The following is a 24,948-nucleotide window of genomic DNA, read 5'->3' as shown; positions in this document are numbered from 1 at the left end:
CAAACTGGTCACAGGATGACACTTGCTAGCCCTAATTGAAATCACCACGTCATTCAGTCAGCATGATACGACACGATCAGAGGCCTAAGCGGATATTGCGCTTTTGGAATTTGCGTAGCCAGTCGTAGATTCAATTTGGATAAATCGAATTATTTAATATACCCCCCTCTTCCTCAGCTCCAATTCCACATCTGCCCTCACAACCACCACACACAATGGCATCCATTCCCACCACCACCACTATGCCAGTAAACCTCTCCCAATACCCCAAACTCACCCGCAAACAAGCCGGCCACCTCCGGCACTTCCACAACCTCAGCAGCGCCCCCGACGGCGACTGGCCACACATGGGCAGCGAGGAGCCTGCCCAGGAGTTCCGAGACGCATACCGGTACCAGCTAGCGACAATGGCTTACGCCTCTGCACTAACGCACTACCACCGCCTTCCCGCCATGAGGAGTCTCTTCAAGACCTTACTCCACCGCCTCATCACCAAGATGCTCCGCCGCGAGGTCTGGGGGTACTGGTATCTGACCTCGCAGTCGGGGGTGAAGCTAGATCCGGATCTGAAGGAGCTGCGCAAACCGTGGGCGGACCCTGTTGCGAGGGAGAATATAATGTATAGCGGGCATTTGCTGCTCATGACGAGTTTGTATGCGATGTTGTTTGATGATGGGGAGTTTGAGAGGGCGGGCAGTCTGACGTTCCACTGGAATCCGTTGTGCTGGGGTATGAGCGAGGAGGGGGAGAGGTTTGAGTACGATAATCGCAGTTTGCAGGCGGCTATTGTGGAGGATATGGAGAGGAATGGGTGGATTGGGTCGTGCTGTGTGCCGAATCTTGTTTTCGTTGTCTGCAATCAGTTTCCGGTATGTCCGTTTCTCCTAACTTCTCGCAGTTGGTCTCAACGATAATCATTGCTGCAGATTATTGCGATGCGTCTGAATGATGTCCGAGACGGTACGAGTGTCGGCAAAACGGTTCTAGAGAAATACAAAGACGCTCTCGAGAAGAGAGACATGGTCTCTAGCGACGACCTGTACAAGGAGTGGTTCGTGTTGAAACAGAGACACACCAGGCCAGCGGCAGGAATTGCACTCACTGCATGGTACGTCTATTGATGTCGATGAATTTGGCAAATCTAATGGCCCAGGACTGCTGCATTCATGAACACCTGGAACTCCGAGACCGTTCGCTCCGGCTTCGATATCCATGTTAAAGGGTTCGTCACTAAGATCAACGGTGAGGTGGAGCTGCACCATCCTTTGATTGCATTTGCCTATCGAGAGGCCATGGCCAAGGCGGACGTAGCCCAGGACTCTGCTCAGATACGCCAGGCTGCGCGGGAGTACTACAAAGAACATAAGACAGATATTGACTTCCCTTACTGTGAACGGATGTTTGGATACGTCGTGAAATGGCTTTCGGAGCTGGGAAAGAGCACTGAATTGGACGGGCTGCTTTCGTATGCTGATACAAATCTTCAGCCGACATGGGAGAATGGAGGACTCTACTACCCACGCAATAATAACGCCACAGATGATGAGGGGCGCTGGACTTACATGGACCCATTCACCGGTAATGCGGCGATTGGATACGCACGACTGAATGTGGAAGATGGGATGAAGAAGATTTATGACGATCCCTGGACCCGTGAGACTCTGCAAAGCCGTCCGTATATAGATGGTCTTGATCTATCAGATGGCGTTGACTGTTTGAGAGGCCTGTGGGATTCTGAGCAGGGTGCTGTCATTGTGACTCTCTACGAATGGGCTGGACTGGGTGCCGGTGTTTCCTTTTCGGTGGAGAATCTGCCGGCTGGTAGCTGGTCGGTTTATACATCGGAGGGAGACTGCACAAAGTATGAGCTTGCAAAAGGCGGACGGATTATCGTGAATGCGACGGTTGGGGTAAAGGAGGAGGTTGATTTCGTGGTACTCCTGGACAAAGAAGTTGCGTAGAGCAGGCCTGACCAAGACAGGTTTAATACTCCGTTTGGTAGAAGTTGGGATTAATCATTCCCCTGTTGGACAGTTCCTGGGTGGATTGATGTATTTATCGGAACTTCCTTTGGTATTTTGAGCTTATAATTGTATTCAATGCAATCCAGATTCCCTATAAACTTGGGCTACTGTACGTCGTACGAAATATCCAGTAAGACTAGTGGCTGGTTTATTATATCCTCTATCACAACACTATATAGACTTTGTGCTAGTGCTGAAGGTAATGCCGGAGGGTAACGGAAGTATATTCGAAGCGACTTAGAACTAACATATACAGATATACTTCGCCATGCATTGACAAACATACCTTTCTCTATACACCTTAGATAGAACTCCCGGTTCCCTTCCTTCCAACACCCACTGGTAGATATCTATGGTAACCGATTCATAGCAATAATCCCCCCAACCAACGGAAAAATGCTTCTCACAAGATGCATCCAGCTCCACTTGATAACCAACCGCCTAGCATCCTCCATTTCAATAGCTCCCGCACCCTGACTCCCATGTACCAGATTCGTGATCACTTTGTTGGTAGGCAGTAAGAACAGCCACGTAAACGGGGATATGGACATTGTTAGCAGGCCAGCCCAAGCAAAGGCAGCCCAGGACTTATTCGCTCCTCTTCGACGTAACGCGCAGCAGCCGTAGAGTGTAGACGTCAAGGCAGCTATCGTGGGATGGAGACGGTGGCCGTAGTGGAACATGCACGTCCACAGGTGCAAGAGATGGGAGGGCTCTGCTGCTGTTTCGAGTGCAACGGGGATTGATATTAGAGAGATCGTCATCATGGAACCTGTACATTCTCAGTACTTTAATCCATTGCAGTGGCTCGGGTCTGTATACCGGATAGGAATGACCCGGATAGTACGGCGGTCCCCTCTAGAGCTTTTGTGAATCGTGCAGATGCCATGATGCTGTACTGAATCTATTGCTGCGTCTTAGCGGATTCGATGAGTCCCTTGTTACTCAATCGAGTTATATTATCTGTGATGAAGCTCCGGCGGTGAAGATATGGCATGGTGGTGAAAGCAGGTGGTTTCCCAGAAATTCCCCGAAGTCGATCGGTGACTTTTTTGTAAATCCTATTTAGATACATATAATATACTTTACTTATTTTCAGCACTTGCGCATTGAACTGGCCACCGATAGGTCGACGAAAATTGTCTTTGTTAAATATGTTGACTACATATCTCGGCTACGCGGTAGGGCAAATGTAAACGAGATGCTGCAGAGCGACTAGTTGAAGCAAAATATGACTGGGTCTATTTGCAAATATAGAAGTTTGTCTCTAATCACAATCGGTTTCAGTAAGATAGGTGGTGTAAAAATACAAGATAGTCCGCCTCTACCCTAAACGACAGAACTACCGAAGCTGAGTGAAATGCTTTACGTTTCGGATCCCCCGGCTTTTAACCACAATGACGACTGTCTAGAGGTATATATAGCTATCTAATAGCTTCAGATCCTTCCTATTTAGGTCATTGGATCTAATATCCGGATTGAATATATCGATTCGACGTAGCGAGGTGCTGGATATCAGTATTGTGAGCTACGCAGCGTCTAATGGAGGATTACTCAGCAGGAATCGAATCGCTATCGAAGCTAGATTGAATTGAGGCTTGATCCTCTAAAGAATGACTATCTGGAGGTTTATATAGCTTTCTAATGGCTTCAGGTCCTTCCTCTTTAGGATATTGCACCTGGTTTCTCTATCCATTTGATACAGCAAGTTGACGTAGCAATTTGATAGAGCAATTCGATGAAGCGAGGTGCTGGATCTTGGCATGACTAAGCGTGGATCCGACCACCACGGGTTGACAGTGGTGCTGGGTCACGCGACGCATGACCAATAGGGGCACACGTTGCATTTGAGCGCGACTCATCATTGGTCAAACGTCACGTGACTCTGAGAAGCCACGCACCAAAACTTATGGTGCACGCCTCCGTACATGAAAAGGAAACGAACATTGGAATAATAGTTGATGCCTCACCCGAGGTGCTACAGTATGAATGCTTAGCCTCCAAACTAATGCTGTTGGGGGACTTGCCACAATGTGGAGAATAACCATGGAAGGGGAATCCAATATTTTGGCAATCACCATCTTTTCCCCACTGAAGTCCTTATTAACCCCATCCCTCCCACATATGCGCATCCCAAAAGTTGGATTCCCAAAGATTCTTCTTCCCAAAACATGAACCCGCTAGCAACTCAACAGACAGAGCTCAGAAGCATGCGAGGCATGAAAGGATTGCATGGGAACGAGAAAAGTGGGTTCGGCAGGATTCCGCCCTTGAGAGGCCGAGAGGACTGGCGCAAATGGTACACATTCATTCGAGTTTCGGCAATGGCAGAGGGCGTATGGGAGTATCTCACCCCTGAAGGCGAACGTGGCCCAAAGCCCGACGACGACCCAGTGCTTTCGCCGGAGGAGGCGTTCAGCGATATAGGCTCGCGCTTGAGTGAAATGAATGACGGCACCCTCGGGAAGGTCCAATGTCGGTTGTGCGCTATACGTGAAGACTCTACTGACTCTTGGTTCGACGAATGCTCCGGCATATCTGGCAATTTCTGTGACCGGTACCATAGGAAGGTGGTTATGCCGGAAGAGGTGGCCCGCGATCTATACGGGGAAGGCTCAGTGACTTTGAAGAGAATGGGCAGCTGGGAGCGGTGGTATGCCGCCATCAAACAGGCTGCCAAATGGAAGCGTGTGTGGGAATATATTGATCTCGACGTCGAGGACGACAAGCTCCCAGTACCCCCGCCTCGTGTTCATCCGGGCTTGAAGCCTGCAGTTGAGAAGATACAGGACCTTCTTGAGGCAGAAGGAAAATTCTCGGAAGATGACTGGGTGCGCTTCCTGGCGATCGAAATGGTGATTGACCTTGATCTGCAACGAAGGTGGGAGTTTGACACTGGAAAGGGATATATTGCATGGGCTATTCTTTCGACGGTGGATGAACCGTTTATCTGCTCGCTTTACCACGAGACAGACCCCCGGAAAATGCTGCGCATTCTCAAGGAGCGGGTTGAACCAGCGTTACCTGAAGGATACGAGAAGGTGGGGAGGCAGGGAAATCGGCGGAATAGACGGAATAGATGACGATGAGTGCAGTGAAGGTCCGACTGGATGGCCTTCTGTATCCTGTCCTGCTACAAATTTTGTATTTTGTGATGTGAATATATGAAATTGACGAAAGAAGCGTGGTCAATGCAACTCTTATGTCCCGTTGGCCTTGGTCTGTAACCAGGAGTATTTTTGTAGCTTTGCTCTCTGGCATCTCCGTATTAGGGTTACCATGAAGGACAGTTGTAGAAGCAGCGGAGAAGGCAGTGCATGTCGAGAATGCGCACCCAAATAGATCGAGGGAGAGGTACTCCAAGGGTGAAAGTACTTGCTCTCTAACTAGCCCTAAATAGAAATATGTCCAGCCGACCAGGTGGAGGGCTCATAATATCCCGGGATATATCAGAATAAGGCAGGAATTCTGCACCCCAAATGCCGTTATCGACTCAGAACTACTCCAAATATTGTCTGTCAGTTACATGATTGGATGAAGAGTGCCTCCATTGATTGTCGATATCGCGCCAATATCACGCCAGGATGTCGTGATGGACTAGTGCAGTCGACGGCCTTTATCTTCGCCATCTGCGCACGAATATACCACAGAAACAATTTGCCAGAGGCAAAATGGCGACCCAAACAGCAGAATTCGACCAGGTGAAACAGGCCGAAACCTCTACAACAACCCTCCCAGAAAACGATGCCTCACCTCCAAGGACATTCCGCTCCTTCATATGGGACACAGACACGCACCTCAAATCCCCCGCGGAGAAGCGTCTTCTCCTCAAACTCGACGTCTCAATCCTCACAATCGGATGTCTGGGCTTCTTCATGAAATACCTCGACCAGGGGAACCTATCCAACGCATACGTCTCAGGCATGCAGGAACAGCTCTCCATGTACGGCAACGAATACACATACGCCCAGACCGTGTACACAGTCGCATACGCTGTGATGCAAATCCCAAGTACACTGATCATCCAAAAGATCAGACCCAGTATCTGGCTTGCGGTTATGGAAGTTGCGTGGGGCGCGTTCACGTTCGCGCAGGCGGGTATCCACAATGTGTCTGAGCTGTACGCGTTCCGGTTTCTGGTGGGGTTGTTTGAGAGTTCGTTCTTCCCTTCCTTGCTTTATTTGTTGGGGAGTTGGTATACGAAGACGGAGCTTGCGAAGAGGGTGGCCCTGTTCCATATGACGGCGCCGCTGGGGACCGCGTTTGGAGGGTATCTCCAGGCGGCGGTTTACGAGAATTTGAACGGTGCGCGCGGTATTGAGGGGTGGAGGTGGTTGTATATTGTCTGTGGGTGTATGACTGTGCCGGTTGGGCTTGCGACGTTTGTAATCCTCCCTGATACGCCGTATACGACGAAGGTGTGGTTCTTGTCCCCTGAGGAAAGGGAGTTGGCGATAGAAAGGGTGAGAAGGGCGGGGAAGGCGGCGCCGGTAAAGATTCGGCTGGCTACGTTTAAGACGATTCTGAGTTCGTGGAAGTGGTATGCGTTTGTTGTTGGATATGTGGTATGTTGTCCGTGTTCTTCCCTGAATTATACTAACTCGTGTAGTTATATGGATCGTCCTGCGGTGCAAATGGATACTTTGCCATCTGGCTAAAGTCAGAGAACTTCTCCGTCACAGACCGGAATGTTATTCCTACAGGGACGTCTCTGATATCTGCAGCCTGCGTTGTCCTCTGGGGGTTTCTCTCAGATTACACTGGAAGCAGATTCGCCTGGGTGCTTATACCGCTGGTATGTCTACCTCACCACGCATACCAACCACTAACTGTCCATAGATATACGGCCTCCTCCCAAATGGCATCCTAGCCTTCTGGCCATCCAGTCTCGCCTTCAAAGAGTTTGCATTCTTGACAATTTCCGTCCAGCTCATGACAGCCGTGTTGTATGTGTTCATCCACCTTATCTTGTGAAGTCCTAACAGGTCCAGCTACTCCTGGGCTAATGAAGTCTGCGCCGGGAACAATGAAGAACGAGCCGTGGTGGTTAGCAGCATGAACGGTTTCCAGTATGCTGTCGCTGCGTGGTTGCCCATTGTTATATTTCCGCAGACAATGGCGCCGGACTTTCGTAGGTTCTCAACTTCTCCATATACCTGGCATACATATCTGACCTGTATAGGGTACGGCTTTCCGACGACATTTGGCTTGGTTATTGCAGCGATCCTTGGAGTGATTGGAATCCAGTTGTTTGTCCTCCGAGACGAGAGGAGGGCTAAAAAGGGAGCCAGATCTGGGGGTGGTGAATAGTGGAAATAATACATTATGAGAATATCCACAATATCACGGGCTATATCTATCTTCATAGCCCAGAATGTTATTATATATCTTAGCGGTATCTGCCAAAGGTCCTTTTTTATCCTTCAAATCCAGCGACTCAAAGTCCGCCAACTCATATTTCTCCGACGAGCCCATCTCAGCAATCTGATGGCTCTGAGCCTCACAGACCTGATTATAATCACCAGGCAACTCCGCAACAAATGCCTTGGAATCCGCTTCATACCAGACCGTCTGGAACTCCGTCTCTGTGACTTCTTCTTCCTTCTTATTAAGGCTGTCCAAAGCCTCATCGTTCTCACTCCCCAGTCCGCCTTCTTTCTGGATGCTGGCCCATCGGAAGCAGAATATCACAATGGCAGCCCAGTACATGATTCTGCTCAGCGCCCCGGCGACCCGCATCGATCCTCCCACAATTAGCGATACGTTGAAGATTGTGCCGAGCAGGACATCGAAGTTGGTGGCTAGACAGACGAGGGAGATTTCGACCGCGATTAGACAGTTCGAGATGCTCCAGAATGTAGTGGCTGTGATGAGCAGTAACGTCGGGTGCTGTAGCCAGTTAGTATCCATACACCTCTGTATTTGCAGCAGGGATAGGAGAGTCTGTCTTGTGGTGTTAGATGGGTGAACGTACGACATGCCCTCCCACACATCTCGGATGCTTAATCGCCACAAATAGCGACCACGCCATATTCTCAACTGAAGCAATCCACGCAACGATCGCGGCTGTCGCCTGGATAGTGCCGTAAGCACGAACGTTGCGGGTATCCTCTCTAATACTCCGGGCGTTCAATAGGACGCACAGCATGACGAAGCTCAAGCATGCTGTAAGCACGACGACCCCGAGACAGACCCAGTGGAAGATACGTGTCTTGCGCCAGGGCGTACTCGGTCGGGCGGTCTGCGTTTCCCCCAGTATCAGGTGGATAAGGGCGTAGAAGACGTGAAAGGTGAGGCATGTTGCGAGCCATTGGAAGCCGGAGACCATGGCGTTTTGGTCGCTGATGTTAATCACCGAGGAGGGGTTTTGGTTTGTGGATATGGCTACGAAGACGATGATGTCGAATGCCAGATATCTATCCAAATCAAGAGTCAGTTCCAGAAATAGTCCCGTTGTGAGGCCTGGAAACTCACAGTATCCACGCAACCAAACAGGATAGGGTAGTCTCGAGTGGGAGAGTTCGTGGCCGTCCCCGTCCACGGTGTACAAGAGCTGCAGTGTATCCAATACAGGTAAGACCGGCTATCATACAGATAGCGTCGAACGCAGTGATGGACTGCGTGACGCCCCCGGCGCTGATATCGATGGTTGCCTCGACCATGTTGGCAGAGTCGACGTAGGGGGTATGAGGAAGTCAGGACGTTAAATCGAAATAGCAATGGCACTAGTGAGCCATTACCAAAAGGCCGTAGGCCGTAAGCCTTTGGATCGACAGGCTTACGCTCTAGCGCTCCTTCGACATGATGCGGATTTCTGACAGGCTGTGATGCTGCATCCTCATCTTGGTTAAGAATAAACGGGCGAAGCCGGCGGTCCACATATTGTGTACCCTGCCCTAATTGGAGTGTCTGGCTTCAGAAAATTGGATACCAGTCCAACTGGCTTTTCATAGGGCAGTGGGATATTTAGAAGGCAGGTCGTTTTGCTGATCTGGAATTGCCACGACTGTGCATGGGGCCAAACCAGTGCTCAGCCTCGTTGTCTGAGGTACCTGGGTTTTTCTGTCACGCATTTTTATTCACAAATCGGACTGACTAGTTGATTGCCAGAGTAGACGTATGTAGTACATAGCTACCCCATCGTCGCGTGGTGTTCGAACTTTGCTCGGCCGGTGGTTGTATGACTCTGCGGCCCCAAACCCCCGATTATCGTAGCTCTGCAACGCGCTGCGTCCAGCAGCTAGTGGCGGAAGGGGTTGATTCAGGCCATCCGAAATGCACAGGCCACATGGGATAGAAGCTGTTCTGCTCTCTCCCCAATATAGCGGCCGTTTTTTTGGTGACACATTATAGCTTATTATTAGCTCTTGCTGGAAGTCTGGCTCTCCTGGCCCTGTTGACGTTGACTAATTTGACCGGTTAGCTGTCAACCATCGTAAGAGCACATCCAGTTCGTCGTATACTCACAATTCAGATCAGTGGGCTACCACGAGAGTGCTAGTATGGATTGTTTTACCCTAGCAATGATCAATATATACAACCGAAGGCGAATGGCATTGTACCTATATATCTATAAGATAGCGGATGATTCTCCGATACCAAGTAGCCTCGTCCCTTGAACTGACATCATATATATATATTCCATACCCCGCATATGTGAGGCGGCTTTCCGCGGATGACGTCCAGGCTTACCACGGTCTCGGGGAATCTACCCGGCGGCTCGCCAGGAACCCATTTATTAGGAGATATTCTAACTGGTTATATCTAAAGTCAGAACAAGTGTCTTATCATCACAAACTACACATAGTTACTGGAATCGACATGAACCGGCTCAATCGGACTCGCATCCGTGTCTCCGGTCAGGTGACCCGTGCAGCATAACATTACCCGATTAGGGCAAACAATGCGACAGCTTACCTCAGTATCAGCAACTAAACAACGACGATATCAGCGATTTCAGTCCGAGCATATATATGATAATACCATAAATATAGATAGCAATAGAACAGTAGAAACCTCTAATATATACCTGCTACCGGTGCCGTGCCCGACCCCACCGTCTCCAATTCCATCGGAGCCCTTCCCGGCCTGTTACTCCGCACCCCGCTCTCCCCGCACGCCTGTCTTAATTATTTTCTGCTGTTAATATTTGCATATTGCGTCTTTGCATCCTCGCACTTACTCTGACAAAATCCGTTCGTTGACTGAATTCACCGACCATGAGCGATACCGTTGGGAAGGTATGTACTCCATCCAGACGGACTTGATATCATAGCTAACCACCCTCAGACCATTACTTGCAAGGTAAGCCGCTGTCCAGCTAGTTTTACTTCAATGAGGTAAGAAGAAGACTAACGAAATAAGGCCGCAATCGCCTGGGCCCCGAACGAACCGCTCTCCATCGAGGATGTACAAGTCCTGCCGCCGAGGGCACACGAAGTGCGCATTAAGGTTCTGCATACCGGAGTCTGTCATACTGGTAAGAACAATCCACTCTCTAGGCTGAAGAAACTGGATGAATAACTTAGAAAAGACCAGTATACTCTCTCCGGAAAAGACCCCGAAGGCGCATTCCCTTCCATCCTCGGGCACGAGGGAGCCGGGATCGTCGAGTCCATTGGCGATGGCGTAACGTCCGTCAAGCCCGGTGACTATGTGATTGCTCTATAGTACGTGATCATCCCTGCCACACTATATCCGGCTGTCAACCTAACAATGTTTAGTACCGCGGAATGCAAAGAATGCAAATTCTGCCGCTCGGGCAAAACAAACCTCTGCGGCAAGGTGCGCGAGACGCAAGGCAAAGGCGTCATGCCGGACGGGACATCGCGGTTCCGCGCGCGCGGAAAGGACATCCTGCACTTTATGGGCACGTCGACGTTCTCACAGTATACCGTTCTCGCGGACGTCTCGTGCGTGGCTGTCACGGACCGCATTGGGACGGACAAGTCGTGTCTGCTGGGTTGTGGGATTACGACTGGCTACGGTGCTGCGGTGGTGAGTGCGAAGGTGGAAGAGGGGTCTACGATTGCGGTTTTTGGCGCGGGGTGTGTTGGGTTGTCGATTATCATGGGGGCGAAGAAGAATAAGGCTGGGAGGATTATTGCGGTGGATTTGAATGACAATAAGGAAGGGTGGGCCAGGAAGTTTGGGGCGACGGATTTTGTGAATCCGCTCAAGATTCCGAGGAATGTGCTTCTGCAGGAGTATCTGGTGAATATGACGGATGGGGGCTGTGATTATACGTTTGATTGTACAGGGAATGTGAGCGTGATGAGGGCGGCGCTGGAGGCTTGTCATAAGGGGTGGGGGGAGAGTATTGTTATTGGTGTTGCTGCTGCTGGACAGGAGATTACAACACGTCGTGAGTACTTCCTATTACTACTATCACTTTGCTGGTTCTAACTGATGCAGCATTCCAACTTGTTACTGGCCGTGTGTGGAGGGGATGTGCATTCGGTGGCGTCAAGGGCCGCACTCAATTGCCAGGCCTGGTGGACGACTATCTGCGCGGAGAACTCAAGGTCGACGAGTTCATCACTCACCGTGTGTCCATGGATCGCCTGAATGAGGCTTTCGACGTGATGAAGCAGGGCGATTGCATTCGCTGCGTTGTTGATATGAGTTAGAATGGGAACTATGCTCTTCAAAATGTCTTATCAATTCAAGTCATCATACCGGTGTTTTATTCCTAGCTCATCAGACTGTAATCATATTCAGGTATTGCTGTCAGGTGTCTATATTGTAAGCACCAGTTATCCTTGATGTGTCTGATGGCAACCATCGCATATCTACCCTCAAGAACGACCGTCCTTTCACTTACCAAGTTATCATGTCAGTCACTCCTACCAGCGCTTACAGCGGATAGACCCATCGTTCGAGTTGCCAACTCGACGTCAGCCTCGGGGTTCGCGGTTCGTGCACGCCGTGTAACAATTTGCATTGCATCATCACGATAAGAAATCCGATCGATTCGCGTATTACCTGGACATCCACCCATCCATCCTCTTCCTTGGTTGGAAGCCCTGGTCAAGAACAGGTGTCACAGCTCCAGTGGATTCGCGCTTGCGCAACCTCTACCCTGTCGTGCATAGGAGCGGGGTTGTGGCGGCCATAGCAACAACTGGGGTGCGAGGCTACTATAGCAGGGATGATATTCAAAAGTACCGGCTATCTAAGTGGCCATTGTCCAATTGGCTGCTCCAATCGGGGACCTCTGTCGTGGCATGCAGGTAAAGGTTGCCCTGGATGGAGAGTTAAGGGTCTCCCCGCTTCCTGCTCAAGTTCGGATATATGGAACAAGGATCGCGTGGGCGATCGAGGGTCGGTGCGTGCCGTAGTAAGAGGTTGTTTATGATATTTACTGGCTCGTTATCCTTGTCTCCAAAGCCTCGTACGTTCTATAAGTACTGGATTTCCTCGTCGGTGAGAAAAAGTAATATTTCCTCTGTCCATTCATTGAGCTTTGGACCCCTCCTTCAAGTTATATCCCGTTAATCGATCTGTTTCTATGATTATACTGTCCATACCTGTTCGAGTATGGATTATGTACAGCTGAAGACCGACTGGGTTCATGGACGAAGCGACGGGGCGGTCCCAGTCAGCCTCACCATGGACTATATAAGGAGATGTTCCACTGATTGAACTCGACAAGTCCCAAACTCGATGATGGGATAATCCGCCACTTTCCGTACTCAAAAGAACAGCCAATCAGTCTAAACAAACATGAGTGATACCTCGTCATCAGATTCTTCCCCCTCCAGTCCGATATCCGCAGACCCCTCGTCTCAACAAACAACACCAGAGCAGAGCCCAGAATGCTCTCCCACATCCGCGTATCGGCCGGCCCTCTCTAACGCCTTGGGCGTTGCAGACGGAATTGTCCGTGAGCAGCAGGTCGTCGCCATGATAGGCGAGACGGACCACTTGTACGACTTCCTCAGATCCGAATGTCTGTCTCGAATGAACATGAAGCAGGAAATTGAGGCCTTACGGGCAGATAAGGACGACGCCCGGAGAGAAGCTGCAGAGGAGCGATCGCGCGCGAATACACACGAAAGGAGCTTGACGGATGCAAGAAATGACGCTGCACGTTTTGAAGAACAGCTCGAGGCTGCTGAGGAACAGCATAGGATTGCTATAGAGGAGAGAGATACAGCCACTGGCCAACTGCAAGATAAAATTCAGCAACTCATCCAAGCGGAGGATAAGCTCCTAGAGGGTCGAACAGCACTTCGATCCCTCATTGAGCACCTCGCAAGGACGGAGAATGAGAAGGGTGAGCTCCGGCAACAGCTCGATGGAGCAAGAGAGCAGCTTATTACTATGGAGGGTAATCTGGATGAGCGCACACGGAGCAGTGAGAGGTATCAAGTAGAACTCTCCGATCTTCAGGTCCGCTTTGATGAAGAGGAGGCTCGAAGAGTGGCTGTCGAAGAGCACCTCAACAAACAGGCCGACGAGCTAGAACAAAGCAGAAAAGAGCTCGACAATGAGAGGAGCAGAAGCTCTCAGCTGCAGTCGGAACTAGACCGAGCGAGGACAGAGCTTGTGGCCATGGATGCCTTGCGCTCAGAGACCGATGGGCTTCGAGAGAAGAACAGAGCACTTGAAAATGAGACTGTACAGCTACGAAACGGACACGGCCTGCTTGAGCGTGGAGTCCATGACTTAAGAGAACAGCAAAGGGCAACTGTTGCTGAGCTCGAGACAGTACGTACAGGTCTACGAAACGAGCAGAGGAGGTCAAGGCAGCTACAGGATATAGCAACGAACCTCCAGGGAGCTCGCGAGGAGCTAGACAATGAGGTTCAACAACTCAGGGTACGAAATGGAAGACTTGAATCCACCAATTCTAACCTTCAACTCACCAACGGCGCCCTTGAGGGAGAAAACCGTGCCCTGAAAGTGGAGTGTGCCGCGTTCAAAACTCAGGCCAACGATCTTCAAACCAGGATAGATCAGGAAGATGCCGAAAGAGCGAGGGCCCCTCGCTGTCTAGGGATTGTCAAAGGGAGACATTCCTCTCGAAAAGTGTAAGCCAGACTGCAGATCCAGCCCGATGGTACATGGTAGCTGACAAGGGTTGATAGGGCTATCTGTCAAAAGAGACCGATCGCCATGTACAAGACTCATCCTATACGACCAATGTTCAGGATGCCTATAACCGCATAATGTATTATAGTACCGTTTCGGGATTCAACTTGTACTATCGTTGCCAACTCTCATCTGCTGTCAGTTCAACAAACGGGAACTTGGAAATAGATATCCCTCCAAGCAGCGTGGATCTAGGGTAGCCATAATGCAGATATTAATCTAAGTTTATACACTATCAACATGCACATCCCCCTTCCAAACCAACCAAGCCAAAACAATCATCCCCTTCCCAGCAACCACCATCCAAAGCGCCCCCATAACCCCAGCAGAGCTCTTCGCCCACATCGCACCCATCGAAACCCCCAGCATCAAGCACAGAATAGCCCCAGCTCTCCTCCCCTCATCCGCACGCCGCTTCCCCGTCCCCACAACCACAGGCACAGAAAACAAATCACAGTAAACACTCGTCAGAACCACACTCGTCAGCGCATTCCGGTTCAGCACCCGGCTGCTCACAGCCTGCCCACTACTCTGGAACGCCACAAGCGCCAGGGGCACAAATACCTGCCATCCAAGTTCATCCCCCGAGGCAGCCCGTCCCACAGATCCGTTAAGAGTAACCAGAACCGCCGCAGCAGCAACACAGGCCATCTGCACCGCAAACGAAGCACAAAGCGCCCACCGCTGTCTCGGCAACCCCCCAGCAGCACCAGAAGAAGCCCACCGATGCGCAGCCGAAAAGCACGCCGAGCCCACACAGAAACTCCCAATCGAGGTCGCGGCTTTATACCAGCGACTAGCGTTGCTAGGATCAGCGCCCATAGCGCCAAGACCTAGATACACTGTATTTCCGGTCTGCATGCTCGCGAACGAGCCCCAGATGAACACGGCGGCGCTGTCGAGCAGGCCGGTGACGGTGTAGCAGAATAGGAGGATCAGTTCGGTGTGTTGCGGGTTTATGGGTGTTGTCAGGTGGGATTTAAGTCTGTGGAGATGGGATCTGGGGGTTGGGTGGGAGGCATGGCCCAGCAGGCTGGAGGTTTCGTCTGGATCTTGCATTGGGGATCGCATTGTGTTGATATGTTATTTGCGAATATATCAATGGAAGAGTTGAACAAATGAAGGAAACAAAAAAACGTCACAGAATATCTGATTATGTCATCGATAGCATGTCATGTGACTGTGATGGGAGATTGCACTGACCGGCCAGGGCTATATAGAACAAGAAAAGTGATGGGCTGAGAGGTTCACAAGAATTTTTTGTGTTTAATATATTCATGTGTCTTCAAATTGAATTGCTGGAGGGTTGCCTCAAACGCAATCCACCAAAGAATGGAATGCCAAGACGTTTGATATATATAGTGGTTGTATCAATGCTCCAATAAGTAAGATTGGGTCAGGGTTCTGTCTGAGTATGAACTGAAGCTTTAGTTGAGTATCAGGGTATGTAGTCTGTTTTTCAAGGCATTAACCCGTCAAATATCAACGCAGACGGCATCTCTCCTCTTCTCATCACGAACTCCACCTACTGCTGCAGCATTAACCATGACTGTCGCTTGTTCGTTTTTAGTCCCCCATCCAGTAAGCCATCCCATCATCCAGGAATACACAAGAGACATTAAACCGACCCCTCTCGACTCTCCATCCATCACAGTCTCATAAGCCCTCTGAAAAGAGTCCCAAAGAACCACCTCTTTCCCGTATCCCCCATGAATATGCCCGAATACATGTAGCAAGGGTCTCTGCTTCATTCCCCATAATGTCCGGCGCAGGAGTAGACAGCCGAAATGACCGAGATCGAGATGTGCCTTTGGCGGACCATGCGTTATCAGGATATCAGTATCATCGGGGATGCTAATCTCATCCCATATGGCGGCGTTGGATCGTGGGTATTGGAAGGCCCAGTTTCCGTGCTTTGGTGTGCAGGGTGAACCGAAAACCTTAATATTTCTTCCATTGCCGAGATTCAGGACCGTCGATGTGTTTTCGAGGTAGACTAGTGATTTCCAATCGATGGCTGCGCTGTCAGTGTCTGGAGCATCTCCCCCGGATGATGTCCCGGTTCGCGACGATTGAAGCTGCGAGTCAAGACAAAGCTCATGATTCCCGGCAATTACCACCTTGTATCGATGCGGCTGGGCATTTAGCCACTCGATTTGCTCTTCTAGTTCAAGACGCGATCCGGATTGTGTGAGATCGCCGGCATGGATGAGGATGTCGCCATCTGGAAGGTTGGGTTTTGTATTATGGGTGTCGGAGATGCAGACTACCTGGATAGGAATAGAATTACTTGCTGGTGATTGGGATACTGCGCGAGAAGTGTAGATGTACTCTGCCAACACTTTTGCTGGTGATCTGCGAAGGCGGCTCCAGAAGGACTCCTGCTCCGGTCGATGGAGGAGCGCGTCGAGGCCTGACATTCTCCAATATTATTCGATGTCGGTAGGTGGTGAGATACTGAAAGGAAGATGAAGATGAAGATGACGTGGCATTGTGTTTATCATGGGTTACTGAGCCGCACCTTAATCTGCTGAGTCAGTTAACCTTACCCACGATTAGACCTTGTATTTAGAATCTACAAGCTAAGAGCCATTTATTGATGAATCTAGGAGTAGTTATAGCATTCTTGTTGATTTCACATATCTTACATTCGCATAGTGAAGATCAGATACATTCCCTTTGTCAGATATAGACTTGGTTTAGTTACAGTGGAAAGAACCACCCCCTCACTGTCTTTAACAACACCAATTAGCAACCAGTATCGAGTACCGGAGGTCGTTATCGACATTTAATGAACAATCGATTCGGAAGTCTTTCATTTGAACCCTTGAAAATACTAAATCGAAACTAAGAGCCGCATGGGGCAGTAAAACACAGAGATACATAAGCGCGCCAACCAAGCACTGGAAAGCGGTCTTGGCCGGTGTCAAAGATACTACAGTGCAGTATTTTACGATATTGTAACAGCATTCCCTGGCCCAAGGCAGATTGATTGCCAAATCATGCACTGATCGACACGGTTTCAGCACCAGCGCACTTGGCAGGGCAGCACTGCCACCAGCCCCCACGATCCACTTAATTGTTGAAGAAAGGTCATGGAATGCTTTGCACCCTTGAAGTCGTCGTGGACTCGAATTCCCAGCCTCAGTCATATTTTCACACTTGATTCCGCGACACGCAGAACCTCGCGTCACTATTCCTGGAATGGACCCGGTGGCTACGAAACAACAATGGGCCTAGAGTCAAACTGGCATTTCAGCTCGGTCGAGGATGAAAGTGAACTCACCCAGGACCAAGAACGAGACAGGAAGACCGAATTTACTACGCGCATTCGACAGTCATCTGCCAAAGGAGATCCAACCCAGCCAACACCGAAATACATCGCTCGTTTAAGGTGGATCAATGACCACTGGGCTTTAGAGATTGCCTCTTGCGCTGGCGGTCTGGCTGCCCTTTTCTGCATAGTTGGTGTGCTTCTTGAATACGACGGGAGTGCTCTCCCGGAATGGCCGTATGGAATCACAATCAACTCGGTTCTCTCGTGGATTGTCCTGGTGTTTAATGCCTTCATCCTGGGAACCATATCAACGTGCTTTGGCCAAATGGCGTGGATTAACTTCAGCACGCCCACTGACAGGCCACTGTCAGACGTCACTTCATATCATTGGGCCAGCCGAGGGGCTATCGGCTGCGTCGCCTTTATATGGAGGTCCAAGATGAGGTTAGTGGCCGATAGCCGATTCTTTAAGCATAGCTGACAGTTACAGGAATTGGGCATCTTTAGGGGCCTTTTCTACTATTCTTGCAGTCGGGGTAAGCCCTTTTGTTCAACAGATGGCCACTGTCCAGAACAATCTTGTTCAGGTCGATGGGCCAGTATCTGTAGGACGTGCACAGACATACTTCAGTGGTAGAGACAATATGGTAGTCGAAAGTACACACGCTGCTATCTATAGCTTCCTGCTAGCCAGTCCTGGGTCTGGTGACCCTGGTCACAGCTCTGCCGCGTCTCGTCCAAGGATTCCAGTGAAGTGCGATTCGGGGCAGTGTGACTTCGCTCCATTTCAATCGCTTGCCGTCTGCTCAGACTGTTCTGATTTATCAGATGTACTCACTTCACATTGCGAAGACGGTCCTTGCGCATCAGAGGCAACCATGTGCAATTATTCGCTACCGAACGGGATGCACGCCAATATGTCCGACTATGCTATTTCATCAAATACATTCCTCGAAACAAATGTTTCATATACGGGGCAGAGAACTCATTCTGGCTTTTGGCCCGACGACCGGAGCATGATTTTAAACCTCACAGAGATACGGGCTCAGTCGTTGGCCAATAGAACCGAGTTCAAGGCTACTGCGGCACGATGCTCTTTACGCTGGTGTGTCAACACATACTCTGCGCGTATACAAGACCATAAATATGTTGAAAATATTACGGACTCTTGGTACGACCCGAATCCTGTGCGGACTCTGGCAACTGCACCCGATGGAGTACGGCTTGATTTTCAACCGCCCAGCAAAGGCAGCTTCAAACAATCCAACTTTACTGTCGATGAGAGAGACAGTTTTAACACCCAATCCTGGTTGGTAGATCACATGGTAATGCGATATGCTTTCGATGGCTGGTGTACGAGTCACGGGCCCTTGCTGGGGTTCAATTCTCAGACTCAAACAGAGCTTCTAGGGCCACTAAGGCGTTCTAGTTTGAATGACACATTTCAGAAAATTGCAACAGCAATGACCGTTGCAATACGGAGTGTAGACCCAGCTGCACAGGCTACAGCACCAGAGGAATTCGGGCCCCTGGAAGCTGTGGAACTCGCCAATGGGACGGCCTTTGCAATGGAAACCCAGATCCAAGTCCAGTGGCCATGGATTATCGTCCCCTCACTACTTCTTATTCTGACTACCATCTTCCTGGGGATCACCATTGTCAAGACAAGGCAGAATGGCCTGAAAGCGTGGAAGCGGTCCCCCGTAGCTCTGATCTGTGCGGGCTTAGACCAGACTGCCCAGCAGCAGATACGTGGAGCCGGGGATCCAATTATGATGGAGGAAGTAGCGGCTGATATAAAAGTGCATCTTCAAAAAGGGGAGCCGAGGTTACAGATGGTTGTTGGAGGTTGGAGGTGACGCGTCTGGACGTTTATTATTTAGTTACAAGTGCATGTCAATTGAATAGCGAGTCTGCTTCCACGTCAGCTGGAGAGTGTACCAGGGACACTAGCCGAACCGAAACCCTGCAGTTAGCTGACGTCTACGTCCCCGCATGAGAATCAGCCTAAGTATGTATCAGTTTAACCGCCCTCAAGACTACGCATGAGGGGCATCTCATCCTCCCGACATCCCCGAGCCTTTGCCCTACAAAACCCCAGCACCGCGGAACATCGATCAGCAGAAAGCACAAAACATGCCACCCATACCTGGGTTCTCAGACAACACGCTGATTAGCCGCGCAGATCTAATCCGCGCAGCGGCAGCAATAATAAAACCGCTTCATGCCTACTTCTCACCAGAGCGGGCACTCATCCGCCTCCCCGTCTCAACCGGAACCCATTTCGACGAGCGCGCGGCCCAACTAGAGGGATTCGCGCGTCCACTATGGGTTGTATCTACCTTACTCCAGGCGACGCGATCACATTCTATTCCGGAACATGAAGCCGATTTTCAAACTGCGAATACGGATGCACAGTCCATCCGCACGTTATGCCAGCCCTGGATCCGAGGCATAGCAACCGGCACAGACCCCTCACACCCTGAATACTGGGGCGCAATTGCGAATGGCGACCAACGCATGGTCGAAGCCGAAGTCATCGCCTGCGCGCTGCTCTTCGCACCGGATGATTTCTTCCACAGCCAGAGTGCTCCCGTGCGCGGGAATATCACCGCCTGGCTGCGCGGGATGAATGGCAAGGACATGCCGCTGAATAATTGGCGGTGGTTTCGGGTATTTTCGAATCTAGCCTTGGTTCTCGTATGTGGGATGCCCTATTCTGAGGTGCAGGGAGAGATGGAGGGGGATTTTGTGGTTTTGGATTCGTTTTATCTGGGAGAGGGCTGGTCTGGGGATGGGCCGTGGTTGACGGGGGAGCAGGAAGCTGAAGAGGAGAAAAGATGTAAAACAACTAGGCGTCGGGATTGGATTGGATGCGGACGACAGGTTGATTATTATTCTGGGAGCTTTGCGATTCAGTTTAGTCAACTGCTGTATGCGAAGTTTGCGGTGGATTTGGATCCGGAGAGGGCGATGTGGTATCAGCAGCAGGCGCGCGATTTTGGGAGGCAGTTTTGGATGTATTTCGATGATAATGGTCTGTTTAGCATGTCTCCTTGGCCTGACTGTTACTGATTTTTGCAGGTGCTGCTATTCCGTTCGGTCGATCGCTCACGTATCGCTTTGCTTGTGGTGCGTATTTTGCTGCGCTGGCTGTTGCTGATGTGCCTGATATGCCTGCGCCACTGAACGCAATTGGATCTGTCAAAGGCTTCTTGATGCGTCATCTTCGGTGGTGGGCAGGGCACTCGCAAGATATCTTCTACCCCGATGGGACGATAAACATTGGGTATCTGTATCCGTACGTGCAGACCACTGCAGTGTGTATAGATGGCTAACGGCGACCAGGAACATGTACATGTCCGAAGACTACAACTCGCCACAGTCAGTCTACTGGGCCTTAAAGTCCATGATCCCGCTTCTCCTGGCGGATAGTCACCCATTCTGGACCGCACCAGAGTGTCCATATCCACCCATCGCCACCGCAGCCCTAATCGCCCAACCCACCCAAATCATCAGCAACCATCCAGCCGGCTCCCACCATTTCCTCCTCTTAGCGGGCCAATTCGTTGCGTGGCCCATGAAAGCCAGTCAAGCCAAGTACTGCAAATTCGCATACTCGTCGTCCTTCGGCTTCAGCGTCCCAACCGGTCCCCTGATCCAGCAGATCGCACCGGACAGTACACTCGCGCTGAGTAGGGACGGAGCGGCAACGTGGGCTGTAAAATGAAAATGCTCGTTGTCGAAGTTCGGAACGGCCTCTGTAGCTGGTGAAACTGTTCCAGTCGCTCATGTTGAGTGGCGTCCTTGGGCGGATGGGGGTATTGTTGTCACGACGACACTGATTCCCCCGACGTCGCGTTGGCCGGATTGGCATACCAGGGTTCATCGGATTAGACTAGAAAGACATTCGAAGCTAGGATCTCTTCACTTTGTCGAGGGCGGGTTTGCCATTTCCCGGGCCCTGCAGGAGGATAGCAAGAATAGAGTCCTGGCGGTATTTCCAGAGGATGCTGACTTGCCAGATCTCGAGATTGGCACCAGCGAAGGGATCTACGCATCTGATACAAAGGCACTTGTGCTCTCGCATGCTGGAGCTAGTGGTATAGTGGGAACAGCTCATCGTGAAGGCGGTAGTGTCTCAATCGAGCACGACGCGATGAAGCCTGATTCGAATACCAATATCATGGCTCAGCGGACATTGATCCCTGTTACGAAGGGCGAAGCGCTTGATATCTCGGCGAGTGAAGATATTTTTCTTGTGACAAACGTGTTTGCAGTTTCGGCCGTGAGTTCGAAGAGAGGGAAGCGGAATTTGCGCGAGATATGGTTCGATATGCCTAGGATATGTTGGAAAGGAGGAAAGCGGGAGGAGACTGAGGACGCGATTATTGTCAACCTGCCTATATAGAATTAGTATTGGCGCTGCGATAGCGATGGAGAGAATGCAAGCCCGTGGCAATATGGTGTCCCAGAGTGCGTATAGCAATGCTCTTGGGGCCGCTGGTATGGCATCCTGCGGGTGGTGGATTGTTGACCTTCAAGCCTCCGCCATTTACTGCTGGAGTCCGCGCACCTGACACCACTAGTGAGCATATAGGAACAGGTTCTGAATTGCTTCTTTGCCAGCCGGAAACTGCCACTATATAGGTAAAGAGTGAGGGCCTTCCGGAGTTCGTCATCACGATATCTTCGATGATATGGCTGAGGCAGGGTTAGTCGTTGAATCCGCCAGTGATGGTACGGCTTTTCCTACCTTCAGCCCATAGCTTGAACTTTTTCTTCTCCGGAAGCAATATGTACAGAGCAAAGGAGCATCTTCAGGTGCCGATGCAGAGGTGAGCAGCCGCCAAGAGAAAGCGCAAACGGACAAATAGCGACCGCGCCATGTAGAAACACGCGATGAGCCCGTGGAAGAAACTTCGCAAATCAATACAGCGAACTATTAGATCCTGGGGAAAGAGTGGGCAGTGTTGTTACTTCGGTTGCTGGTTCAGCTGGCCCATGCCTTCGATATCCAAATCCTTCTTCTCCTTCTGCCGTTTTTGCCAGACTCTCGCTAGCTGTTCTTTTCTGTCTCTCGCCAGTGTATAAAGCCCAGCGGGAGTTAAGTTCCTCATTTCCCCCTTCTCGTGACGTTGATACCGAGAATCGATCTAGGTTCGTATCCGCAATGCCGCCGATGCCGAAGACCACCGCTGCGTTTCTTGAATCCGAGAAGGATGACAAGACTGAAGGAGTTATGGGACAGTTTCTCTGGGATGCGCAGTCGAACAGCATACAGGAGGCACATATCGTTCACTTTGGGAGGAACAGAAGTGGTCGTGCAGAAGGCACACTTTGAGGGCCCCAACACCAGCGAATACAATCATTGCGGGCAGAGATCTGTCGGATTCAGTTATGGCCACAATCATTCTTGGTTGTGTACGCAAAGATTCCTGTGGTTGACATTGTACCAGCTTATATACTACATGCAGTCCATACAGGGTTCACGCCCGTTGTCGATGACAAAATCCTTTGACAAGACCGTGGACACCTTCCTGATATACCGCAATTCCTAATACACTATTCGTTCGTGTTCTGGAACTCCCTTGTATATACATGCCTCTGTGGTCGGCTACTGGCAGCTGTCGACTCAGGTCTGGGAGGATGATCAGTCTCAGTAGCTACATAGGTCTTTGATATACATCGAAATGCCAGATCCTTGTGGAGGGGCGTATTACAATACAACCTGTAGACCAAATATGCGGGTGAGCTTAGGATCTATACCTAGCATGTTATACGAAATGTAAAGCCTAGAATAATGCCTACTATCTATCTTCAATCTCCCGTTATCTAGCGACCCGTTCTTGTGTAGAAACTTTAAACAGCCGCCATTCAGTACTTGATAGACAGCTGCTCACCTATAGAGTACCGGTTCTATCCACTCTATACTCCAGATCAAACATTGCTAAGAAAGCGGCAGATATAGTGAATTATTATGCACCTGCTTCATAATGCTGTCCCTCTTTCTTCCCTTCTCCCTTGACCTCGTTCTTTCTTTCAAAATTTCCACTCCTACCCCCACGGCTCTCGATGTACCACTGACAGTTCGGACATGGACCTCTGATGTGTGATATAATATCATTCACGTTGTAGTTGTCATGCAGGGTGATAGCCCGCTTGTTGAGGGCAAGGCCATGCGCATTTTCCCACGGGTCAGTCTTATCGCTATTCGTAGCAGCTAGATTAGCACAATAGGAGCAAAGGAAGGTATGGGTCTTTATACCTATCCAAATAAGCGAAAGGATATGTTTCCGCACAATTACCCAACTTGATAGATTCATCTTCCTCGGCCAACTCCCCTGCGGGAGACATATATAGGTCGTAGCCTGAGAGCTCCATATGCTCCACGTCTAGCAGCTCAAACCGCACCCTCTGAATTTGAAGCGTCCAGGGAGACTTGGCTTTTGCGCTATTCGTTGACCTGCCCATGGAGGCACCGAGAAAGAGCTTAACTGCACCGCCAACGCCGTCGGTAACCCAGACGCTGCAGAACATAAACGGCAGCACCTTTTTCGAGTTCTGTATCAGATTATAGCACCATCTCCCGTATAATGCTGTCATATGAACATAAAAGTTATCCCTAGTCGCGTGTTTAGGCACGTCGGCAAGCAGAGACATCAGGCGCCCTAACACGTCGCAAAGGCCCCAATACGGAATCCCATCGTTATTGAAGTCGTGCTTCTCGATATTAAACTGAGATTCCCCCTTTTGGTAGTTTGGTACAACCGTTCTTGCAATAGCCTGAGATGGTCTGAGCTGCTTGTCTGCATATATGGTGCCGTCCAGAGGGCTGCAGCGCGTATTAGAAATGGACTTCTGTTCCGAGCAGAGTCGGGGTAAGGTTGGATATTACCACAATCCTTTGATAAGATCTAGCATTTTCCGGAGGTCGTCATTGCCTGGCGATATTGCCCTGTCTAGCTCATCGAAGATCTTGGTTCAGGTTAGCATCAGGATTTTAAGGAAGTGTATCAGGAATATGAGCCTGGTTATCGTACTTGAGTAGTTCTGAAATTCCATGCCTCCTCCACGTTGAGAGTGTATCCACCTAGCCTCAAGGAAGGCTTTGCGCCTGCTGCCAAATTTAAAATATCCATTTTAAACTGCGAAGTTGTCTAAAGGAGAGCAACATTACGAAGAGGGAAAGGAGAAAAACTGTAATGCAGTTCATTTTATCATTAATATAGCCTGTTCAAAGACAAACGCACAGTAGACAACCTTGAAAGAGTACGGATTGCAGGTAATAAGAACAACAACAAAAGAAGAGTGTTCACGCCAGCCATATTACACGGCCACCGGAGGAACGACCACTGTGAGGGGCATGCTTTGACTAGTCCTCCACGACTTCCAATTTGATCTTGCGATATGTCGTACAGTTCAGGTAGACAAGGATTTCGTTCTCTGTTGCCGGGTGAATCACACGCTTGAGGGCATCAGAGAGATGATCTCCTATATAGAATCCTCCGTTTGTTTCGAACAAAATCAATCCTTCATCAGGGATGCAGG

At 50.1% G+C, this 24,948-nt stretch overlaps 12 protein-coding genes across 12 annotated transcripts; 7 read left to right on the top strand and 5 right to left on the bottom strand.

The window, feature by feature from the left end:
- Nucleotides 1–242: 242 nt before the first annotated feature.
- Nucleotides 243–1,961, top strand: ASPVEDRAFT_138396 (uncharacterized protein; the record flags this gene model as incomplete). Its single annotated transcript, XM_040807482.1, has 3 exons — nt 243–869; nt 927–1,108; nt 1,154–1,961. 3 exons carry the CDS (start codon nt 243–245, stop codon nt 1,959–1,961), a joined length of 1,617 nt encoding a protein of 538 aa, XP_040671344.1.
- A 277-nt stretch (nt 1,962–2,238) lies between these two features.
- On the bottom strand, nt 2,239–3,102 carry ASPVEDRAFT_153772 (DUF1772 domain-containing protein). Its single transcript, XM_040808366.1, has 2 exons — nt 2,847–3,102; nt 2,239–2,796 (listed from the first exon to the last, which is right to left on the bottom strand). The coding sequence occupies exons 1-2, from the start codon at nt 2,911–2,913 to the stop codon at nt 2,375–2,377; spliced, it is 489 nt and encodes a 162-aa protein (XP_040671343.1). The 5' UTR covers nt 2,914–3,102; the 3' UTR covers nt 2,239–2,374.
- Nucleotides 3,103–4,195: 1,093 nt separating this feature from the next.
- Nucleotides 4,196–5,107, top strand: ASPVEDRAFT_86924 (uncharacterized protein; the record flags this gene model as incomplete). The annotated part of the gene is made up of 1 exon (XM_040817940.1): nt 4,196–5,107. The coding sequence occupies one exon, from the start codon at nt 4,196–4,198 to the stop codon at nt 5,105–5,107; it is 912 nt and encodes a 303-aa protein (XP_040671342.1).
- A 588-nt stretch (nt 5,108–5,695) lies between these two features.
- Nucleotides 5,696–7,334, top strand: ASPVEDRAFT_153770 (uncharacterized protein; the record flags this gene model as incomplete). The annotated part of the gene is made up of 5 exons (XM_040808365.1): nt 5,696–6,589; nt 6,634–6,819; nt 6,864–6,970; nt 7,016–7,155; nt 7,207–7,334. 5 exons carry the CDS (start codon nt 5,696–5,698, stop codon nt 7,332–7,334), a joined length of 1,455 nt encoding a protein of 484 aa, XP_040671341.1.
- A 33-nt stretch (nt 7,335–7,367) lies between these two features.
- Nucleotides 7,368–8,686, bottom strand: ASPVEDRAFT_86922 (uncharacterized protein; the record flags this gene model as incomplete). The annotated part of the gene is made up of 3 exons (XM_040817939.1): nt 7,368–7,913; nt 7,999–8,440; nt 8,499–8,686. 3 exons carry the CDS (start codon nt 8,684–8,686, stop codon nt 7,368–7,370), a joined length of 1,176 nt encoding a protein of 391 aa, XP_040671340.1.
- Nucleotides 8,687–10,032: 1,346 nt separating this feature from the next.
- On the top strand, nt 10,033–11,816 carry ASPVEDRAFT_198829 (S-(hydroxymethyl)glutathione dehydrogenase/class III alcohol dehydrogenase). Its single transcript, XM_040809269.1, has 6 exons — nt 10,033–10,264; nt 10,314–10,328; nt 10,389–10,503; nt 10,558–10,693; nt 10,748–11,388; nt 11,439–11,816. Exons 1-6 carry the CDS (start codon nt 10,244–10,246, stop codon nt 11,651–11,653), a joined length of 1,143 nt encoding a protein of 380 aa, XP_040671339.1. The 5' UTR covers nt 10,033–10,243; the 3' UTR covers nt 11,654–11,816.
- Nucleotides 11,817–12,749: 933 nt separating this feature from the next.
- Nucleotides 12,750–14,198, top strand: ASPVEDRAFT_86920 (uncharacterized protein; the record flags this gene model as incomplete). Its single annotated transcript, XM_040817938.1, has 2 exons — nt 12,750–14,059; nt 14,117–14,198. The coding sequence occupies 2 exons, from the start codon at nt 12,750–12,752 to the stop codon at nt 14,196–14,198; spliced, it is 1,392 nt and encodes a 463-aa protein (XP_040671338.1).
- On the bottom strand, nt 14,117–15,212 carry ASPVEDRAFT_45082 (YoaK family protein). The gene has a single exon (XM_040813203.1). It carries the CDS (start codon nt 15,189–15,191, stop codon nt 14,346–14,348), a length of 846 nt encoding a protein of 281 aa, XP_040671337.1. The 5' UTR covers nt 15,192–15,212; the 3' UTR covers nt 14,117–14,345.
- Nucleotides 15,213–15,376: 164 nt separating this feature from the next.
- On the bottom strand, nt 15,377–16,594 carry ASPVEDRAFT_45081 (uncharacterized protein). The gene has a single exon (XM_040813202.1). It carries the CDS (start codon nt 16,538–16,540, stop codon nt 15,596–15,598), a length of 945 nt encoding a protein of 314 aa, XP_040671336.1. The 5' UTR covers nt 16,541–16,594; the 3' UTR covers nt 15,377–15,595.
- A 756-nt stretch (nt 16,595–17,350) lies between these two features.
- On the top strand, nt 17,351–19,256 carry ASPVEDRAFT_86917 (DUF3176 domain-containing protein; the record flags this gene model as incomplete). The annotated part of the gene is made up of 2 exons (XM_040817937.1): nt 17,351–17,841; nt 17,888–19,256. 2 exons carry the CDS (start codon nt 17,351–17,353, stop codon nt 19,254–19,256), a joined length of 1,860 nt encoding a protein of 619 aa, XP_040671335.1.
- Nucleotides 19,257–19,533: 277 nt separating this feature from the next.
- On the top strand, nt 19,534–21,808 carry ASPVEDRAFT_55435 (DUF2264 domain-containing protein; the record flags this gene model as incomplete). Its single annotated transcript, XM_040815075.1, has 4 exons — nt 19,534–20,434; nt 20,482–20,698; nt 20,746–21,118; nt 21,146–21,808. 4 exons carry the CDS (start codon nt 19,534–19,536, stop codon nt 21,806–21,808), a joined length of 2,154 nt encoding a protein of 717 aa, XP_040671334.1.
- A 1,567-nt stretch (nt 21,809–23,375) lies between these two features.
- On the bottom strand, nt 23,376–24,539 carry ASPVEDRAFT_86915 (uncharacterized protein; the record flags this gene model as incomplete). Its single annotated transcript, XM_040817936.1, has 4 exons — nt 23,376–23,607; nt 23,666–24,232; nt 24,296–24,375; nt 24,441–24,539. 4 exons carry the CDS (start codon nt 24,537–24,539, stop codon nt 23,376–23,378), a joined length of 978 nt encoding a protein of 325 aa, XP_040671333.1.
- Nucleotides 24,540–24,948: the final 409 nt, after the last annotated feature.

The sequence above is a fragment of the Aspergillus versicolor genome, assembly GCF_001890125.1.
Source record: "Aspergillus versicolor CBS 583.65 unplaced genomic scaffold ASPVEscaffold_9, whole genome shotgun sequence".
In the NCBI taxonomy this organism is placed as follows: Eukaryota; Fungi; Ascomycota; class Eurotiomycetes; order Eurotiales; family Aspergillaceae; genus Aspergillus; species Aspergillus versicolor.
This window is presented reverse-complemented; position numbering and strand designations above follow the sequence as displayed.